The 16,541-nt window shown below is 43.1% G+C and overlaps 1 protein-coding gene across 1 annotated transcript; it reads left to right on the forward strand.

Annotated features, from left to right (window-relative positions):
• The first annotated feature begins 309 nt into the window (after positions 1-309).
• Positions 310-7,070, forward strand: LOC123443489 (rhomboid-like protein 20). Its single transcript, XM_045119870.1, has 8 exons — positions 310-613; positions 717-817; positions 2,963-3,103; positions 3,499-3,565; positions 4,302-4,456; positions 4,541-4,642; positions 5,728-5,847; positions 6,508-7,070. The coding sequence occupies exons 1-8, from the start codon at positions 586-588 to the stop codon at positions 6,673-6,675; spliced, it is 882 nt and encodes a 293-aa protein (XP_044975805.1). The 5' UTR covers positions 310-585; the 3' UTR covers positions 6,676-7,070.
• Positions 7,071-16,541: the final 9,471 nt, after the last annotated feature.

The raw sequence follows: 16,541 nt of genomic DNA on the forward strand, positions 1-16,541 counted from the left end.
GGAGTTTAAAAAGCTTCAACGAGGGGACAAGCTTATGCACGCACGAGTGTCGACGGCGACGAGCGGCGAGCAACGGGGAAAAGGGCATGAGGATGCTGCGGCGAGCGATGACGACGGGGGAGAGGATGAGGTGCTCGTGCGGCAGGAGGTCGGAGGCGCACGGGACGGACTAGATGACACATGTGACTGTTACTGGAGCTCAATCGAACAATTACTCACCGACCGACCGAAGCGTTGGTGTGCCCAAAAAAAAAAAAAATTCTCCACGCCGGAGAGCCCAAAGCGCCCAACAACCTCCATCGTCAACGTGTTCCGTTCCATCTCCCTCAGAATACCGCGGCTATAGCCATCTACTCCCTGCACTGCAACCAAATACTCCTCCAGCTGTTGCCGCCGCACCTACGCATCCCCCTTCCCTTCTCGGTGACTGACCCGCCGGAACCAGTAAACGGGAGCTCGCCGAGAAGAGAGGCGGCGGCCGCGGGTGCGCACTGCCCGGCCGGCTGCCCAAAGCCCCCCTCGCCTCGTCGGACGAACGGCGCATCTGCCTCCCCGCCCGGCGGCCGTGTTCCCGTCGGGATAACGATGCAGGGCGGAGGCGTGTCCGGATTCCGTAAGCTCCCACCTCGGGTTCACCCCCGCCTCACAAATCGCCTTTCTGAATTCAGTTGCCGTGTTCTGATCGGCTGATCGGAACGGCCCCGTTTTGTTTGCAGATAACGCGCCGGTGACACGGGCGATCGTCCTCGCCAGCGGCCTCCTCTCTGTCGTCTTCAGTGTGAACCGCCGAGCCCGCGCACTCGGCCTCTCCTACCAGGTCAGTAGGTAGCCGCCGAATCTCGACTAGTTCTGGTACCCTAGACGCGACGTGATGCCCGGCTTAGGAGCTCTGAAATATATACCCCTGTGAACATTTTACAGAGGTGGTCCGGTGTTTTACTAGCCACCAACGAAACTCTTGAATGAATACATTTTCAGCTGTGGAAGTTCTGTTTGGATGAACTGCCATTCAGTGACAGCTACAGGGAAGTAGAGATTGGATACCAACTGGGCATACTGCTGCCCTCGTACTAGTTCCAGTCCTGCCTGGTGGTCTAGATGATCTTCTTTCGTCGTCCATGAACTCAGTTCTCGTCACCAGCTTGCCACCACTACACGGCTTGCTGCCGTAGGGCCCACTCTCGTCGCGGCCAATCGTCATGTGTTCACTGCAGCCGCCACCATAGAGCCCGCTCCCATGGTCATCGCCGCTGTTGCTAGCTATTTCTCATCGTCTCGCCTCTATCTCGCGCGGTCATCAACTTTCATCAGAAAATAAGTGTGGCCCATTGAGGTCTATAACATTTCTCAGGTGTAAGTGGCCCAGGAATGGTATAATACTGGTGTTTAAGAAAACCAAAATGGCCATCCAAGCAGATTTTTCAGCCTTGCTTGGAAAAACTTTGGGCCCGAATTTTACACTGGTAATCGGACACGAGACTTTGGTCATAAGTAGAGTGGCTAGGATTGCTCGCCCGTGTGTCCATTTGGGTGGATGGGTGTCTAATTGTCGAATTGGTGGTGTTCTTCTTTCTGGTAAGAACTATAGGTGTTGGCATGCCTGTTGTGCTTGGCTTAGTCTGGCATTCGAGAATTGGTTGGTAAAATATGCTGGTATGCTAGGCCAGGGGTGTTCAAATCCGGTTTAAAATGAAACCGTGGAACTGCGGAGGGCTGTAGTTCATTTCCCTTTGTTAGCTTGCTGTAGTCCATTTCCCTTTGTTAGCTCCAACCACACCGGCGGAACTAGTACAAAAGAATGTCCTGTGTTGTGTGCCACAGCAATATGAATCCTTACTGGGCTGCTGGCCTATGTTGTGTGCCACAGCAGCATGGATCCTTGGTGGGCTGGGCTTTGGATTAAGGCGTTCCTACTGGGATATTCCAAAACCTGGTCGTACCTTTTTCGTTTTCCTTCATGACAATATCTTTAGTTTCTACCCCCGTGCCTGCAGTGGAGCCATACCGACGACCAGTTCCCCATACTTAAATGGCTTGTACACAAATCAGAAGGAATAATTGGCTATTGGTACTTTAGTGAATAGAGGCATCCCATCTCGATAACACCTGTTAACACACAGTTTGGACACAGTTACTCGAAACGCAGAAATATAAAGCCACATAATTGTGCTGTCATGTACCCTAGAATCCTACTGGAACCAAAAACATAGGAGAACTTCAAATGTCTTATGTCAGACTTCACACATCAATTCTAGACAAAGAGAAGAAAACTTAAGGTAAGACTGTTAGTTTTCTTCTGAAATTCTTATCTAATAGCCCATTTGATAAAGAATTTGACAGGAATCCTTATGAACTATTTCTTTGCTCCAAAGCATGTCAGGAAGTTCTCCTATAGGCATTTAACCCTCATTCATAACGGGGCCTGCGTGTTTCATTGAAGTACACCTATTGGAATTACATAAGGAGCTACAGAAGTTTGTTAGCTTAGGTTTATCAACTGTTAACTGACTGATGGCCACGATGGAACTTTCATTTACTGGAATCTGGACATGCGTTTTCCAAATTTAGTTCAGAACACTTCAACTTATGGATAATCGTTAGGAAAAATATATGGTGATAAGTTGACCAATATGACCTTTGGCGCACGATGCTACTTTCTCATGTTCCATTTTATACGTGCACCTTCCAGTTTTAAACTTTTAGTGATACTAAATGCTGCAAGTCTTTCTTGGGGAACCAGGGATGAATAGTTAAATCTCGGTAGTGACTGCAACATGTATCTGTTGTGTGTGCATCCAAACCTGTAGCTGTCAGTGCTGTTCGGTTACGCCTCTGGTTATTTCATTTGTCCTTGAGCTCGAGCTACTTCAATGCAAAACATGTGGTCGGCTGCATATTTTCTATTACTCGGAGATTTGTTACGTATGTATGAAGTTTGAACAATTTTCTATTATTCTTGCAGGACATCATAAAGAACTTCCGAGTTTGGAGGATATTTGGATCTGTATTTGCCTTTCAGTCAACACCAGAGTTGATGTTTGGACTCTACCTTCTGTATTATTTCCGTGTGTTTGAGAGGCAGATGGGCTCTAACAAATACTCTGTAAGTACTTGCAATTCTCTCGGGTATTTAATGAAGATAGATAAACAACATCAGTAATATGGCTGAAGCAGGAGTAAATAGCATTATTATGTCTGGACTTGAGAACTCAAGTCCATAAACTTTTAAAGTGGTTTAAACCTATTCTGTATGCGGTGCCTCAAAATATTGACCTAATTGACCCAAGTGAAACACTTGTGTATAAAGAGTTAAATGTTAAGTTCTCAAGTTAACGAGTCTGTGTTATGCCCATGAAAGTTTGGGGCCATACAATGCAATTAACGTGACAAGCAGATTCAGTTCAATAAGTTACATTGAAGTGGATGAAATATTTAAGCTTCTTAGTAAGAAAACTACAACACGAGTGCTTATATTATATGTTTCAATCTGCTGTGCAGGTTTTTAGTTTATTCGCTATTGCAGTATCATTACCTCTTGAGATTCTATCTTTGGTTCTCCTGAAAGGTATGCTATTTAGATAAACTGCTGAGACTAACATCTCTTGACTCTTCTTTAAGGAAAAGAAAAAGATGACATTGCTAGTGACCTATGAACTTTGCTACTTTGTAACACTGTTACCATTCTCCTCTAGAACCTCTGTAATTAAGTTGTTCTTGAGATGGCTGGTTGTACTTGCTCAAAAAGGAAATATACAAATATTGTACTCCCTTAAACAAATATAAGAAGTGGCCTAAAACGTTTACAATTGTTTACAGAGGGAGCAATACAATTTTCTTGATATCTAACTTCTGATAAAATGTCAGTAGATCAATTAGCAGCGTAAAGCGTCATTTGGTGCTGCAACTAGTAGATGTATCTTTGTGAGACAGAATTTTCCCATAACATATTTTTTTATTTGTTAAATCTAAGATTTAGCCTTTCTTTGTCTGCACTCTCTGCTTTGCTGTTGTATGCTGTTAATTCAAGTCAACTACAGTGAGCCTTATCTAGAGGTGTTGGTTGCATGTCATCATAAAGTTAAACTATTGATTTCTTCCAAACGTAGTTTCTCAATAGAAATGCTGGTGCTAGGAGGTTACGCAATAATATTAAATGGCAATTAGTTGCGTAATCATGAGCATTGCTTTGTTTCACCTGTGTAATCATGAACATTGCATATTGTGAGCATATGTACTTGTTAAGTTCCCTGTTATCCAGTTATGAGATTATTTAGACGCCCCCTTTCATGTTTCTCTTGCAGATACAAACTACATCACTGCTCTTGCATCTGGACCTTATGGCCTTATATTTGCATCGTTTATTCCTTTTTTCCTTGACATTCCCATCACTTCACGATTTCGTATTTTTGGTGTTAATTTCAGTGACAAATCTTTCATATACCTAGCTGGCCTGCAGGTTAGTTTGTATCAGAACTGAACCATTTCTATGTCATTTAAATTTGAATATTAAATTACTCACCTATCCTGTTTCTCATGGCAGCTTCTTGTATCTTCTTGGAAGCGTTCCCTTATTCCGGGTATTTGTGGTCTGATTGCCGGCTCGCTCTATCGTCTCAATGTGCTTGGTATCCGCCGGAGGAAGGTTATAAGATCTCTTGTTTTTCTCCTTTTGCACTTCTGTGTAGTCCTGCTACCCTTTTTCTTTGCGTGATGGACTGCTATTGACCTTTTATTTTTTGGTTGTCATTTTTATATGGTTCATTTTCATTTTTCTGTGTAGTTCTCTGGCTTGCCTGGAATTATGCGTTATATCTTATCAGCACCATGGTAGTTCTAGCTCCTTTTCATTTAAAGAAGTTAGTGCCCCTTGGATGATACCCTTGGCTGCTGTCCATGTCCCAGCTTTCCAAATTGTTAGATATGCAATCAGCAAGTAATGTAATGTCGGCATAGGTTTTTTTTCTCGAGAAAACGCAAGAGATTTTGCGTTTCATTGCATTGAAAAGAGAGAGAGTTGTTACAATCCTCCTAGGAGGCCATTACAGGTTCCGAAACAGAAAAATCAGCGAACATCCCATGTTTGGGGGGTGATGGCTCTAAGCCCTAGAGCACCAGTGCTTGCCCAGAGAGCGGCCTCATCTTTAATCTTCGCGAGCATGGTGTCCACCGATGGTTGTCCTCCATTGAAAACGCAGTCGTTGCGCTGTTTCCACAACATCCATGGGACGAGGAGGGTCATGGTGCCCAGGCCTTTGCGCATGGGCATTGGGACGGATTGCCTTGCTGATTGCCACCAGTCGAGTAGTGAGGGCTCGCTGTCCGGTGGGGCATAGGTTATGTTTAGGCACTGGTGTTATCAAGTAATTAAGAAAACATACAAGGCAGCCAGTATGGTCCATGCTGACTAATGGTAGCAGGTGGTGTTAATTGAAGTATATTTATGGTCAGATTATTGATTAATATTGTCTGTGTTCCTTGCAATTGTTTTCATATATACTCCCTCCGTTCCTAAATATAAGTCTTTTTCGAGATTCCACTACGGACTACATACGAAGCAAAATAAATGAATCTACACTCTAAAGTATGTCTATATACATTCGTATGTAGTCTGTAGTGGAATTTCTAAAAAGACTTATATTTAGGAAAGGAGGGAGTAGATCCCTGTAGAGTGTAGATGCTCTATTCTTCCTATTTTGTTTTCTTGTTAAGTTTCTTCCCATTGTGCAGCTTCCACAGATTGTTGCATCATTTTTCGCAAGATTTTTTGCGCCTCCTTCAGCAAGCTCATCTCGGCCGTCAAGAAGTCTTGTTGGAAATGTGCCTTCGCATACAGGCCGTGCTGTTCAGGTTAGTTTGTGAAATGCTATTTTGGAAGCTTGATTTCTCCGTGCATTGATCTTCACGTGAAGTACAGCTGTCGAGTTGAGCTCAGCTATAAACACAGAAATTGCCTGGTTAAATATTAGCAAGGCTAAAGTACTATCCTTTATAAATTCAAAATTGCCTGCAAGGTTGATATTTTCTTTGTCATTCTGTATTCTGAACTGCTGATGATTTTTCATTGTTTAGACAGTTGTATGTTCACATGAAGTGCAGATGCCCACGTAAGCACATTATAACGGGCAATTTTCACTGATTTAGATATTATTTGTGTGGTACCATTCAATCATATGTGTCGAAGATCTACAACTACTGAAGTGAACTTGGACCAATTAGATATTTAACCTGAACCCAAATATAAAGAGCAAACTTGCCTGTATGGTTGATATTGTTGTTGGATCACAAGACTATTGATAGTTCACATCTGATGGGTTACTAGGTCTCATTTGGTACATACAAACCATTATCTGTATTATTTTTTGTACTGCACCCAACACCTATTGATGGCGGGGTTACAAGACTTTAAACTTATCAATATCGAATGTCTGTGCACTTCACAAAAGGAAATCAATAACCTGATGCTGTTTACGCTGGTTAATCTTTTGATCATGTTCCTTTTGCAAACAGAACCAGCCGTCTACTGGGTTTGCTCCTGTTGTGGAGCCCCCGGAGTCCTCCATTGCTATGCTGGTATCGATGGGCTTTGACAGCAATGCTGCGAGACAGGCCCTCATGCGAGCCAGAAATGATATCAATGTAGCGACAAACATCCTACTTGAAGCGCAGTCTCATTGAGCGGATTCACTGCAACTTTGCTGATAAATATGGCGGGTCAAACTGGTTATATCTGGACATGAATGGTTGTTCTCCGTGCATTCGACAACAGATCGGTGAACTCATAGTGCTCTGATGAATTTATTGACTTGCCGCTGCCATGGTTTGGAAAAGTGAACATGCTCCTTCCTAGTTGACAGCTTAGGAAGCCGGGAAATATTTGCTACAGTTAGTGTGGTCACATGTTAATACTAAAGAGTTTTCTCAACTCAGAGGCAATGCACCATTTCAAATTCAGCTTGTAGGATAGGTGATACATAAACATTTCAATCATAGTGTAAAATTGTTTTGCAGCCTGAAATCAGTTCCATTATGCACTCATTGAAATATCCAAAACATCTTATAGTTTCCGTTAAGAGATTTTTCATTATTATGCACTCAATACACAAGGACTGAAATGGGTAAACAAGCATATTAAAATGTGTATATACATCCCATTCAGAAAAAAGTTAACATCTTACACTCACTCTTTAAAGCAATCAATATGAATGTGATATATAGCGAGCATGCCTTGTTGAATGATTACATGGGGTGCATGCAATGTACTCCGTAGAAACAAAGGGAGTATAAGTTGTTTAGATATTGGGAGCTGCTACGCTTCAGCAGGCGGATTCTTTGAAAAGATCCGCCACCTCCTAAGTCGTTGGATCTTACGAATCGAGTGGCCAGGCGTCATCATGTACTACTGCAACATATGTTGAGTTGCGGAAACACGGGTCATGTTCCAGAATTTTCTACGACATAGATCAAGCTGCAGATTTTTTTATTGCAACAAAGGTCTTGATACAATTTTTTTCTTGCAACAACAATCTTGTCGAAGAAACTTTACAGATGTCAGAAAATTTACAGAAACATTTTGCAACAAAGGTTTTGCTGCATAATTATTCTGCAACTAAGATGTTGCTGCAGAAATTTGAATCCTTTCCATAATCGATGTCCGCGCGGGCCGTGAGATGAAGACATTTATAAGAAAGGAAAGGTGAACACGTGTAGACGATTGATGCAGTTGACGCCTAGAAGGAATCCACCAGTAGATACTAATCATTTCTCATAGATATTTCACTACGGATTACATATATTTTTTAAGTGTTGCTCAGTATGTAGTATATAGTAGAATCTTTAAAAAAACTTATATTTATGAACGAAGGGAGTAAAAGACAAAATATATGATGTCAACAAAATTCCTTTTATTTTAGAATTTTAAATGTTTTACACCTTAAACTGTTGCTTAGATTCAAAATTTGTTTTCATGTGAAAAGTTCGGCGCGATGAGATTTTCGGAACTAGATTCCATGTTGGTATGTTTGAATGCTCGTTTTTCCACGTCAAAAGCTACCACACAACTTATCATGGTGTTTACACTAAAGTGTCGGGGTATGCTTAAACTACTTTTTTCGTGTCAAAAGATATCTTAGAATTGCACGTAAATTATCAAGTCAGGAATACCAGTGCAACCATCAGTGTCATGCTTATGCGTTACCGAGGTATGTTTCAACTATTTTTTTTTGTCTGAGTCCAAAGATACCATAGAATTGTAAGTAAAATATTAAATCTCCAATGCCACCATCAACCATGGGTGTCATGCTTAGGCTTTACTAGGGTATGTTTCAACTACTTTTTTCGCATGAGTCGAAAGATACCATTGAATTGTAAGTAAATTATCAAGTCTACAATACCACCGTCAACCATCGATGTCGTGCTTGGGCTGCATGGTGAAGCCCCCGTGCCAACACGACATGGCCCGCTTACAAACGTAACTTTGCGGGGTCAGGCTCGTTTAGGCGCGTGCCACGTGTCAGAGTGTAACAGCCTGAGTTCGATGTTTCAGAAGATTCCTTTTTTATTTTGTTGTCGACGTGTGATTTATTTGGTTGTCGCATTCATCATTCACATCATCTGCATAGCATCGACACTTCGTTGCTGTCACTTTTTTAAACTTCCATTCGTAGTTGCTGGTTCTCTCTGTTCTTATCGTTGATCATTTCATGACCAATCACACAAGCACGCACCCGCGATATCGATAAATTATTGTTTTTAGAAGTGTGTATAAAACATTCTATGACTGGGTTGAAAATTAGCGTGCGGTCTTGTTTTATTATAGGTAGACTGCATGCCATTTTTTGTCGCATTCGAAGGACGTTTGATACCTGAAACGTTAAACCTATAACGACACTATAGCCGGTTAAAACATTGGTTGTTTTCGGTTTTCTATAACATGTCACGGGCCACAATATTCTCCCTCTTCTCTAAGACTAGCCCAACTACACAGCCCCAAGTCCACCTAACAAACCCCGCGACAGGAGTCGTCCTATCACGATCGGATGGCTCAAAACGGTGCAAACCCCCTTCCCCAAAACTTAGTTACCCCTACTTACATAAGTTATCCCTCCCTGCATGCCTAACACTAGCCTGCACCAGAATCCGTGTGCTCCCACCTTCTCCTATAGCTGGCCAAACAGTCCGGGCTAAACAGGATGGCCCTCGAGCCCGTCGACACGGCCCGCCATGGGCCAGGCACGACACTACTTAAACGGGCCGTGCCTGGGCCTGAAGGCTGGGCACGCGGGCCGACACGGCACGACCAATTTACATTTTTTATTTTTATTTGAATATATATATATATATATATATATATATATATATATAACGTATAAAATAGCTCAATAGGCTAAAATCTACTAAAACCTACCTAAAAATGACATAAAATCGTGCCTAGCGTACCGGTGGACCAGCCTGTTTAGCTTCCGTGCCGTGCCTGGGCCAGAAGGCTCCGCACGTGGGCCGGTACGGCATGGCCCGGCTAATATTTGTGCCCGGGCGGGCCGTGCCGTGCCGGGCCCGTGCACGGCTGGGCCGTGCCGTGTCAGGCCGGCCCATTTGGCCAGGAATGCCTTCTCCCTCCATCCGTCAGGGCCCTCCCAGCCCAGATCGGGGCCTGCCCGAGCCCATCTGGGCCCGGACAAGCCCGCTGCTGCCCAGCCACGCCGTGCCGCTCCTCCCGCAGCGCCGCACCTCCGGGCATCTCCAGCGTCGCCCCACCACCTCGCCGCCGGCACGCTCCGCCGACCCTGCTCCTCTCTCTCTTCCTCCTCCCTCCGTTTCTCCCTCTCACCTTGCGGTATTTCTCTCTCTGTGGTAGGTCCTCCCCACCATGGCCGCCCGTGAAGCTTGCCGCCGGTCGCCAAGCCCCATCGCTCGCCGAATCCAAAGGCCCCACGTCCGGATCTACGCATCCCGCGCCCGCAGCTAGCTTCCCTGTGCCAGACAGCCTTCCTTGCCGATCTGCAACACCACCATCTCCGTGCTTCGGGTCGGGGACGCCGACCGATCTCCCGCTCGCTCTGCTTCGACAGAACCACGTGGGCCGCCTCCCACGTGGGTCACGCAGCAGCATCTAGCCAGATGCATCGCCAGGCCAAGTCGTACCCCTTAGGCCCAACTCTGCCTCGGCCTGCCTTGCACCTCTAGGGCATCTCCATCGACTGGGCCCAAGGCCACTAGGTGAGCGCCGTCCGCTAAATCCCGCCTATGCATAATATAGTAATGTTGCACTCATTTCAGACTAAGACGAAAACGACTAAGTCCCTGATATTTAACACCGTATATGCATCTTTTTGTGGTTGTAACTTTTAAACCGTTCATCCGTTCAACATGATTTATATATGTCAAGTGATCTACACAACATGCTCTACATGATGGTGCCATTTGCATGCATAATATGTTGCATGTACATGCTTAAAACTATGTTGCAAAAGTGCTTCGCGTCGTAATCATCAAAAACTGATATTCTATTCAAACTTTGGTGGATGATTGCATCTAATCCGTAAGTATTTTGTATATGGATCCTTCATGAGATTTGTTCTATGTGATGTCTACTTTAATGAAATGCATGTGGTTGCCATGTAAATATTCTCTATCATGTCAATATGTTGCTCTAAAGGTGCTATCATGTTAAAATCTGCTAATATGTTAATGTTAAGTTCCATTTTGTGAAGCTCGAATTAAGCAAACCATGCCTCTTTTGAATGTGTGCCAACGAAGTGATTTTAAGTATTCCATGTTTAATTGTGTTAGTAGCTTTGACATGCCATGAATGTCATGTTTACGTATAGTTTTCATCATGTGAACTTGCCATTAAAATGTTAATGTTTTGAGGGTCCAAATAATTCTAAGTCTGGGATCTGCTATATTTTCTTGCTATATTTCCATGTGAATTTCCATTATACTACAACCCCTTTGTGGTTGGTCCAATGGAGTGAATTGTAAAGCATGTTATCGTGTGTTAGTTTGTGTCATTAGTTTTCAAGTATATGTTTTGCATGCTAGTTAATTTTGCTGTCAAACATGTCAATCTCATAAAACTGTTGTTTCTTGCACCATGCTATTTTTTCTAAGTCAGAAACATCTTAGTTCACATTGCCATGTTGGGTGGATGCTAGTCATGTTTTTGTGCATAGTTTGATGTTGCTTATGTGGAGTGAATTGTAGTGCATCATGTCCTCTATCATGTTGTAGAATTTCATGTCATGACATGCCTTATAACATGTGTTTTTTTGCTGCCAATATGCCTTTAGAATAAAACTGCTATGTTAAAAACTGTTATTTTCATTAAGTCTGAAACTATGTTCAAGTAGCCATCTTGTGAGCTCATTTCCTATTGATCCATGCTTCTAATCAATTTGCTCTTGTGAAATGAATTATTGTGCATCATGTAAACCATTGCCCCATGTCTTTTTTGTGCATTTTAGATCCCTGTAGCTTGTTGTTTTGGTGTGTGCAAAATGCCATGTTGCTGTTTTTGATAGATTATAATTAGAACTTGTGTTGGTTGTAGTTGTTGGACCGTTGCTCCGTTTTGAACACGCCATATATGAAACTTGTCTAGAATTTCATTTAGTTTCATAATATATTGCTGCATCCATGTTTTAACATGTTTGCGTTTGTTGTTTTCATGCATTTTGCATTCATGACATATTATCTTGTGTTGGTCATATCTTTTAGACCGTAACTCCGTTTTAGATGATCTATATGTATAACTCGCCTAGAATGACGTGTAGAATCACTTGGTGCATTTTCTTTCCCTGTTTAGTAATTATTAAATATGGCTAGTTCAGATCTGAACCAATTTCAAAATTAACATATGGGGTCGTTTCGGAAATACTATAAGTTGTTTCCGACCTCATTTAGAATGCCTAGATGGATAGTTTATTTATGTTTCACCTCTTGCCATGTTTAATAACAGTTAATATTGCCATGTACCTAAACGGGAGTGAACTAAATAATTCGAATTTTGAGTTTCTTCAATATGCAACTCGTTGCATATTGAGCTTCACTTAATGTGTAGAAGTTGATTGTTGTACTTTACCATGACATGCATATTTAAATGGACATGCATCATATTTGATTGTGCACCATGTCATGAATATGTTATGGTGTATACCGTCTGTTGATTGTTTGTTTTCCGGATTGCTTCTTCTCGGTAGAGTTTCGAAAGCGTTCAGAGTGTGAGGATTCGTTCGACTATGCCGTTCCTCTACTGCATGGACTCGCTCTTCTTCCAAGCGAGATCTCAGGCAAATGACCATTTCCGTGGATACCACTACTATCATTGCTATGCTAGTTGTCTTGCTTCTATCATTATTTCTCGTTACCTACCACTTGAATGTCAAGCCTCCCAACATTGTCGTGAAAAGCCTCTAAACCCTCTCGCGTCCCAGCAAACCATTATTTGGCTATGTTAGTGCTTTCTCATCCCGACTTATAGCTTTGTTAGTTGCAGGTGCAAGTTGTTTCCATGTGTCAACATGCATATCTTGGGATATCACAACATTATTTCTATTCAATTTAATGCATATATATACTTGGTAAAGGGTGGAAGGCTTGGCCTTTTGCCGGTCCTAACCCCAATTCTAAACAAATTGATTGGACCAAGGTTCGTGCATGGAGAGAATAGAAACTAATAACGATGGAGCAAGAAAATGGATGCGCTAACGCGCAACGGCTTTCGCGCTAGTTGCTCAATCCGTTGCTTCTTTGGTTCGAGGTTGAGCTCACCCGCCGCCCTACGTCAGTAGTCTTCCTAACTTCTATTCCCTCTATGTTTTGTTCCACCTTTGCGACCCTAGTTATTTGTGTACCGGTGTTATGTTCCATATTGAGTGCTCCTAACATGCTTGAGGTTGTTATGGGGACACCCTTGATTTTCATTTTGGGATAAAATTGTTCTCACAAGGCCCAACATTGTTACTACATTTGCCTAAGAACTAATAAAAATGCACAGGGATCCGTTGGCACCCGCGGAGAATTAATCAACAACCCGGGCCAGTGCTCCTCATGAGTGATGGTCCAAACTAGGCAATGTCAGGCACCCCCGGTCACCCGGGGTCTCAGCCAACCCGACGTCTTGCCCATCTAGTCGTGCCCTGCTAACGAGATACACGGCTCCTATCGGGTTTGTCGGCATGCCGGGCGGTTTGCTAGATTTGTTTTACCTTTATTGAACCTTTTGTGCACGAGATTTCGAGGATACTTTGGGCTATCTGAAGGTTGAGGTCTTCCACTAGTATTCTGAGGAGACTATGGCCTACTCCATCGTTGAGGTTTCCACGCGACTTGTGACAAGTTTATGATGGATGAGTTGGAGCACCCCTACAGGGTTAAATCTTTCAGAAATCCGTGCCCACGGTTATGAGGCAACTTGGAAACTTGTTTAACATATGATCATAACAAACTTGAAGTAAACTCAAATAAAATACACCAACAGTGTGTGTAACCATGACTACCTCTTCTTGTGAGGTTTGAACCAAGAAGGGACCACGTTGGGGTTATGTTTGACTCGTAAGTAGGCGTTCGGGATCACTTCTCGATCATTTCTAGTTCATGTTCGTTTATGCATAGACCACTCTTTTTATTCTTGTACTCGTAAGTTAGCCACTCAAATAAATGCTTAGTGCTTGCTGCAGCCTCACCACTTAACCACGCCTCACCCATTAAGCTTTGCTAGTCTTGATACCCTTGGAAATGAGATTATTGAGTCATGTGGCTCATAGATTACTACAACAATAGTTGCAGGTATAGGTAATGAGATGCTTTGATGTGAGAGTGATGCTTGTTTGATTTGGAGTTCTTCTTCTTCTTCATCATCGTCTAGGATGGGTTCCAGACCGACAGCCTGGGATTAGCAAGGATGAATGTCGCTTTTATTGTTTGATTTCGTCTGTAGTACGACCATGCTCTTATATATGGTCATTGAATGTATGTTTGTATTTAGATGATCATGATTAGATTTTGGCGAGTGTAAGCTAATTTCATATACTCATGTCTTCTTTACATGTACTTGTAACGATATCCATTCTTGCGAAATGACGAGATGCACTTATATCTCTGTCGAGGCCCTCAAGCCAAAATAAGGATATGACCGCATCTTGGGCGTTACAAGTTGGTATCGGAGCAGTACTGACCTAAGAGCCCCCTTGATTGATCGGACTTGGCCATTGTCCAGTCTAGTAAAATTATTTTGATTCTAGTTATATACCGGAGAGTACGATTCTTTTTACTCCTCTATGCTCTGGTGAGGAATCCAGACCTAGGAATTTTAATTCTACTCCTCTTCCCACTCAATTTTTTAGGATCACGTGGGTATTTTGGAATCTCTATGATGTCAACGTGACATAATTTTGTACTTGGAGTAGAGCTCCAAGGTGTTCTTGACACATCGTTATCGTTCAGTTTCCTTAGTATCTCATGACGATGATGTTTGAAATTGCTTAAATACTTTTTGTGGCGAGAGGAGTTTGGTGTCACCCAGTACTGGGAGAGCATACAGATGTACTGCCATAATTAGTATCGTTGTGATTACGAGGGTCTGAGGTAGATGAGTTCAGACCTGTGGTTATGTGTTGAAGAATGTGATATATTGGAGCGTAGTATCATGTTAGGAGTTGTGTGAGGTTTTGCTCCTTGTATCCGTGGACCCGATTGCATAACTGGAAGATTTCGGGAGTTCTCAGGTGGCAATTCAAGTAGTTGCCTAGAATTATACTCCCAACAAACACATAAAAGGTTATGTATTTATTTTTGGCTTAATTTGCAAGCCTCATCTTTGTTTTTGTTGGACTATGGTAATTCGAGTTGCTTTGTGTAACGACCAAGATGCGGTCCTTTCCGATCTGGGGATCGAGGCCCCGAATTGGAAAGGAGCGCATCTAAGCATCTCGCAAACAGGTAACACAACACATACATAATAATAAAAGATAGACAATCAGGGGTTCAATTGCCTTCTCATAAATATCTCAGAGTACATCACACATACAACCAAAGTAGTTCCGCTACGGACTACAAAACAGAGAAAAGGCTATGCTACCCTGCCTGCTGGCCCACGATCACGAACACGCCTCAATCTTCTGGATAGTTCACGTACAGGTGGTCGGTTTCCTCATCGTACTGCCACACCAGCTTCGTGTCGTCGGGATCATCTGTCTCTAGGGTACCTAAACCTGTTGGTATTGTGGAGGAATCCGTGAGCCACAGGGACTCAGCAATCGAAGACCTTGGTACCAGAACTAGTCAAATTATTAGGTTGGATAGGGTGGAGTGTTTAAGGTTGTAGCATCCTAAGCTTGATATGATGGCTAACTTACGTAGAACATATATGAAGGTGGACTATACTAACGATCGAGAATACTTGATCACTAAGTGATCCTGAACACCTACCTACGTCATTCATAACCCCACCGTGTTCCCGATTGAAGCGAGATCTTCGAGGGGACAGTCACGGTTACGCACACAGTTGGCAATTTTATTAGCTTTTGTTTAAGTTATCTATTACCGGGTGTTAACAAGATATTCCAAGTTGCCACATAACCGCGGGCACGGCTTTCCGAAAGATTAAGCCCTGCAGGGGTGCTCCAACTAGTCCATCAGAAACGTACACGAGCCGCAAAGTAATCCTCTATCACGAATCACAGGATCCCGTCGGATTCCTTACAGGAAAACCTCAACTCTCGGGAGAACCAAAGCTTCACTGGGATTCCTATACGCAAGATATATCGCTAAGGTAAGGCAAGGCTAGCAGGACCTCCCGACGTGTCGACGACCCTGATAAGAGCCACGTATCTCAGTCTCAGGACACGCCGGATGAGCGATGGTTACCACGCCAAAACACTGAGTTGCCCCGGGGAGCGTAATAAGCTGCTCTGGGTTGGACCAACATTCATGAGGAGCACTGGCCCGGGTTGTTGATTAAATTCCTTGGGTAGGCCATTCCCTATGCCGATTATTATTAAGTGATTAGCAAATTAACACCAATGTCGGGTCCTGCCGGACAAGCCTTAGCACTACGCCATTTATCGAGGGGGTCCCCATAACAACCCCGAACGTGTTAGGAGCGATCAATATGGAATCAAACACCGGTAGCCGGTAACTATGGCGGCAATAACGGAATAAAGCACCCGGAAATAGGCTAGGCCTTCCGTTATTTACCAAGTATATAAGTGCATTAATTAAATAACAGAATTTAAGATAATGATATCAAGCTCATGTTATCACATGAGTCAAAGCACCTGCATCTAGCAATGCTAACATTAGTAGTTGAGCAAAGCCTACTTAGCCATTCAAGTTTGCAAGGAAGGGATCAGTGTTTGGGTTCATGGCATATCAAGAGGCAAATATTTCAGTGGTAGGCAGCGAGCATATGACAGGGATACGTAATCTATCATAACAAGTCTAGATATGGAATCAAGGTCATATCATCTTGCCTGTGATATCCTCAGCTTGGAATGGTTCTTGATCGTCCTGCACGTACTCTCCTGACTCCACGTATTCGTTCT

Source organism: Hordeum vulgare, chromosome 3H, assembly GCF_904849725.1.
Source record: "Hordeum vulgare subsp. vulgare chromosome 3H, MorexV3_pseudomolecules_assembly, whole genome shotgun sequence".
Taxonomy (NCBI): Eukaryota; Viridiplantae; Streptophyta; class Magnoliopsida; order Poales; family Poaceae; genus Hordeum; species Hordeum vulgare.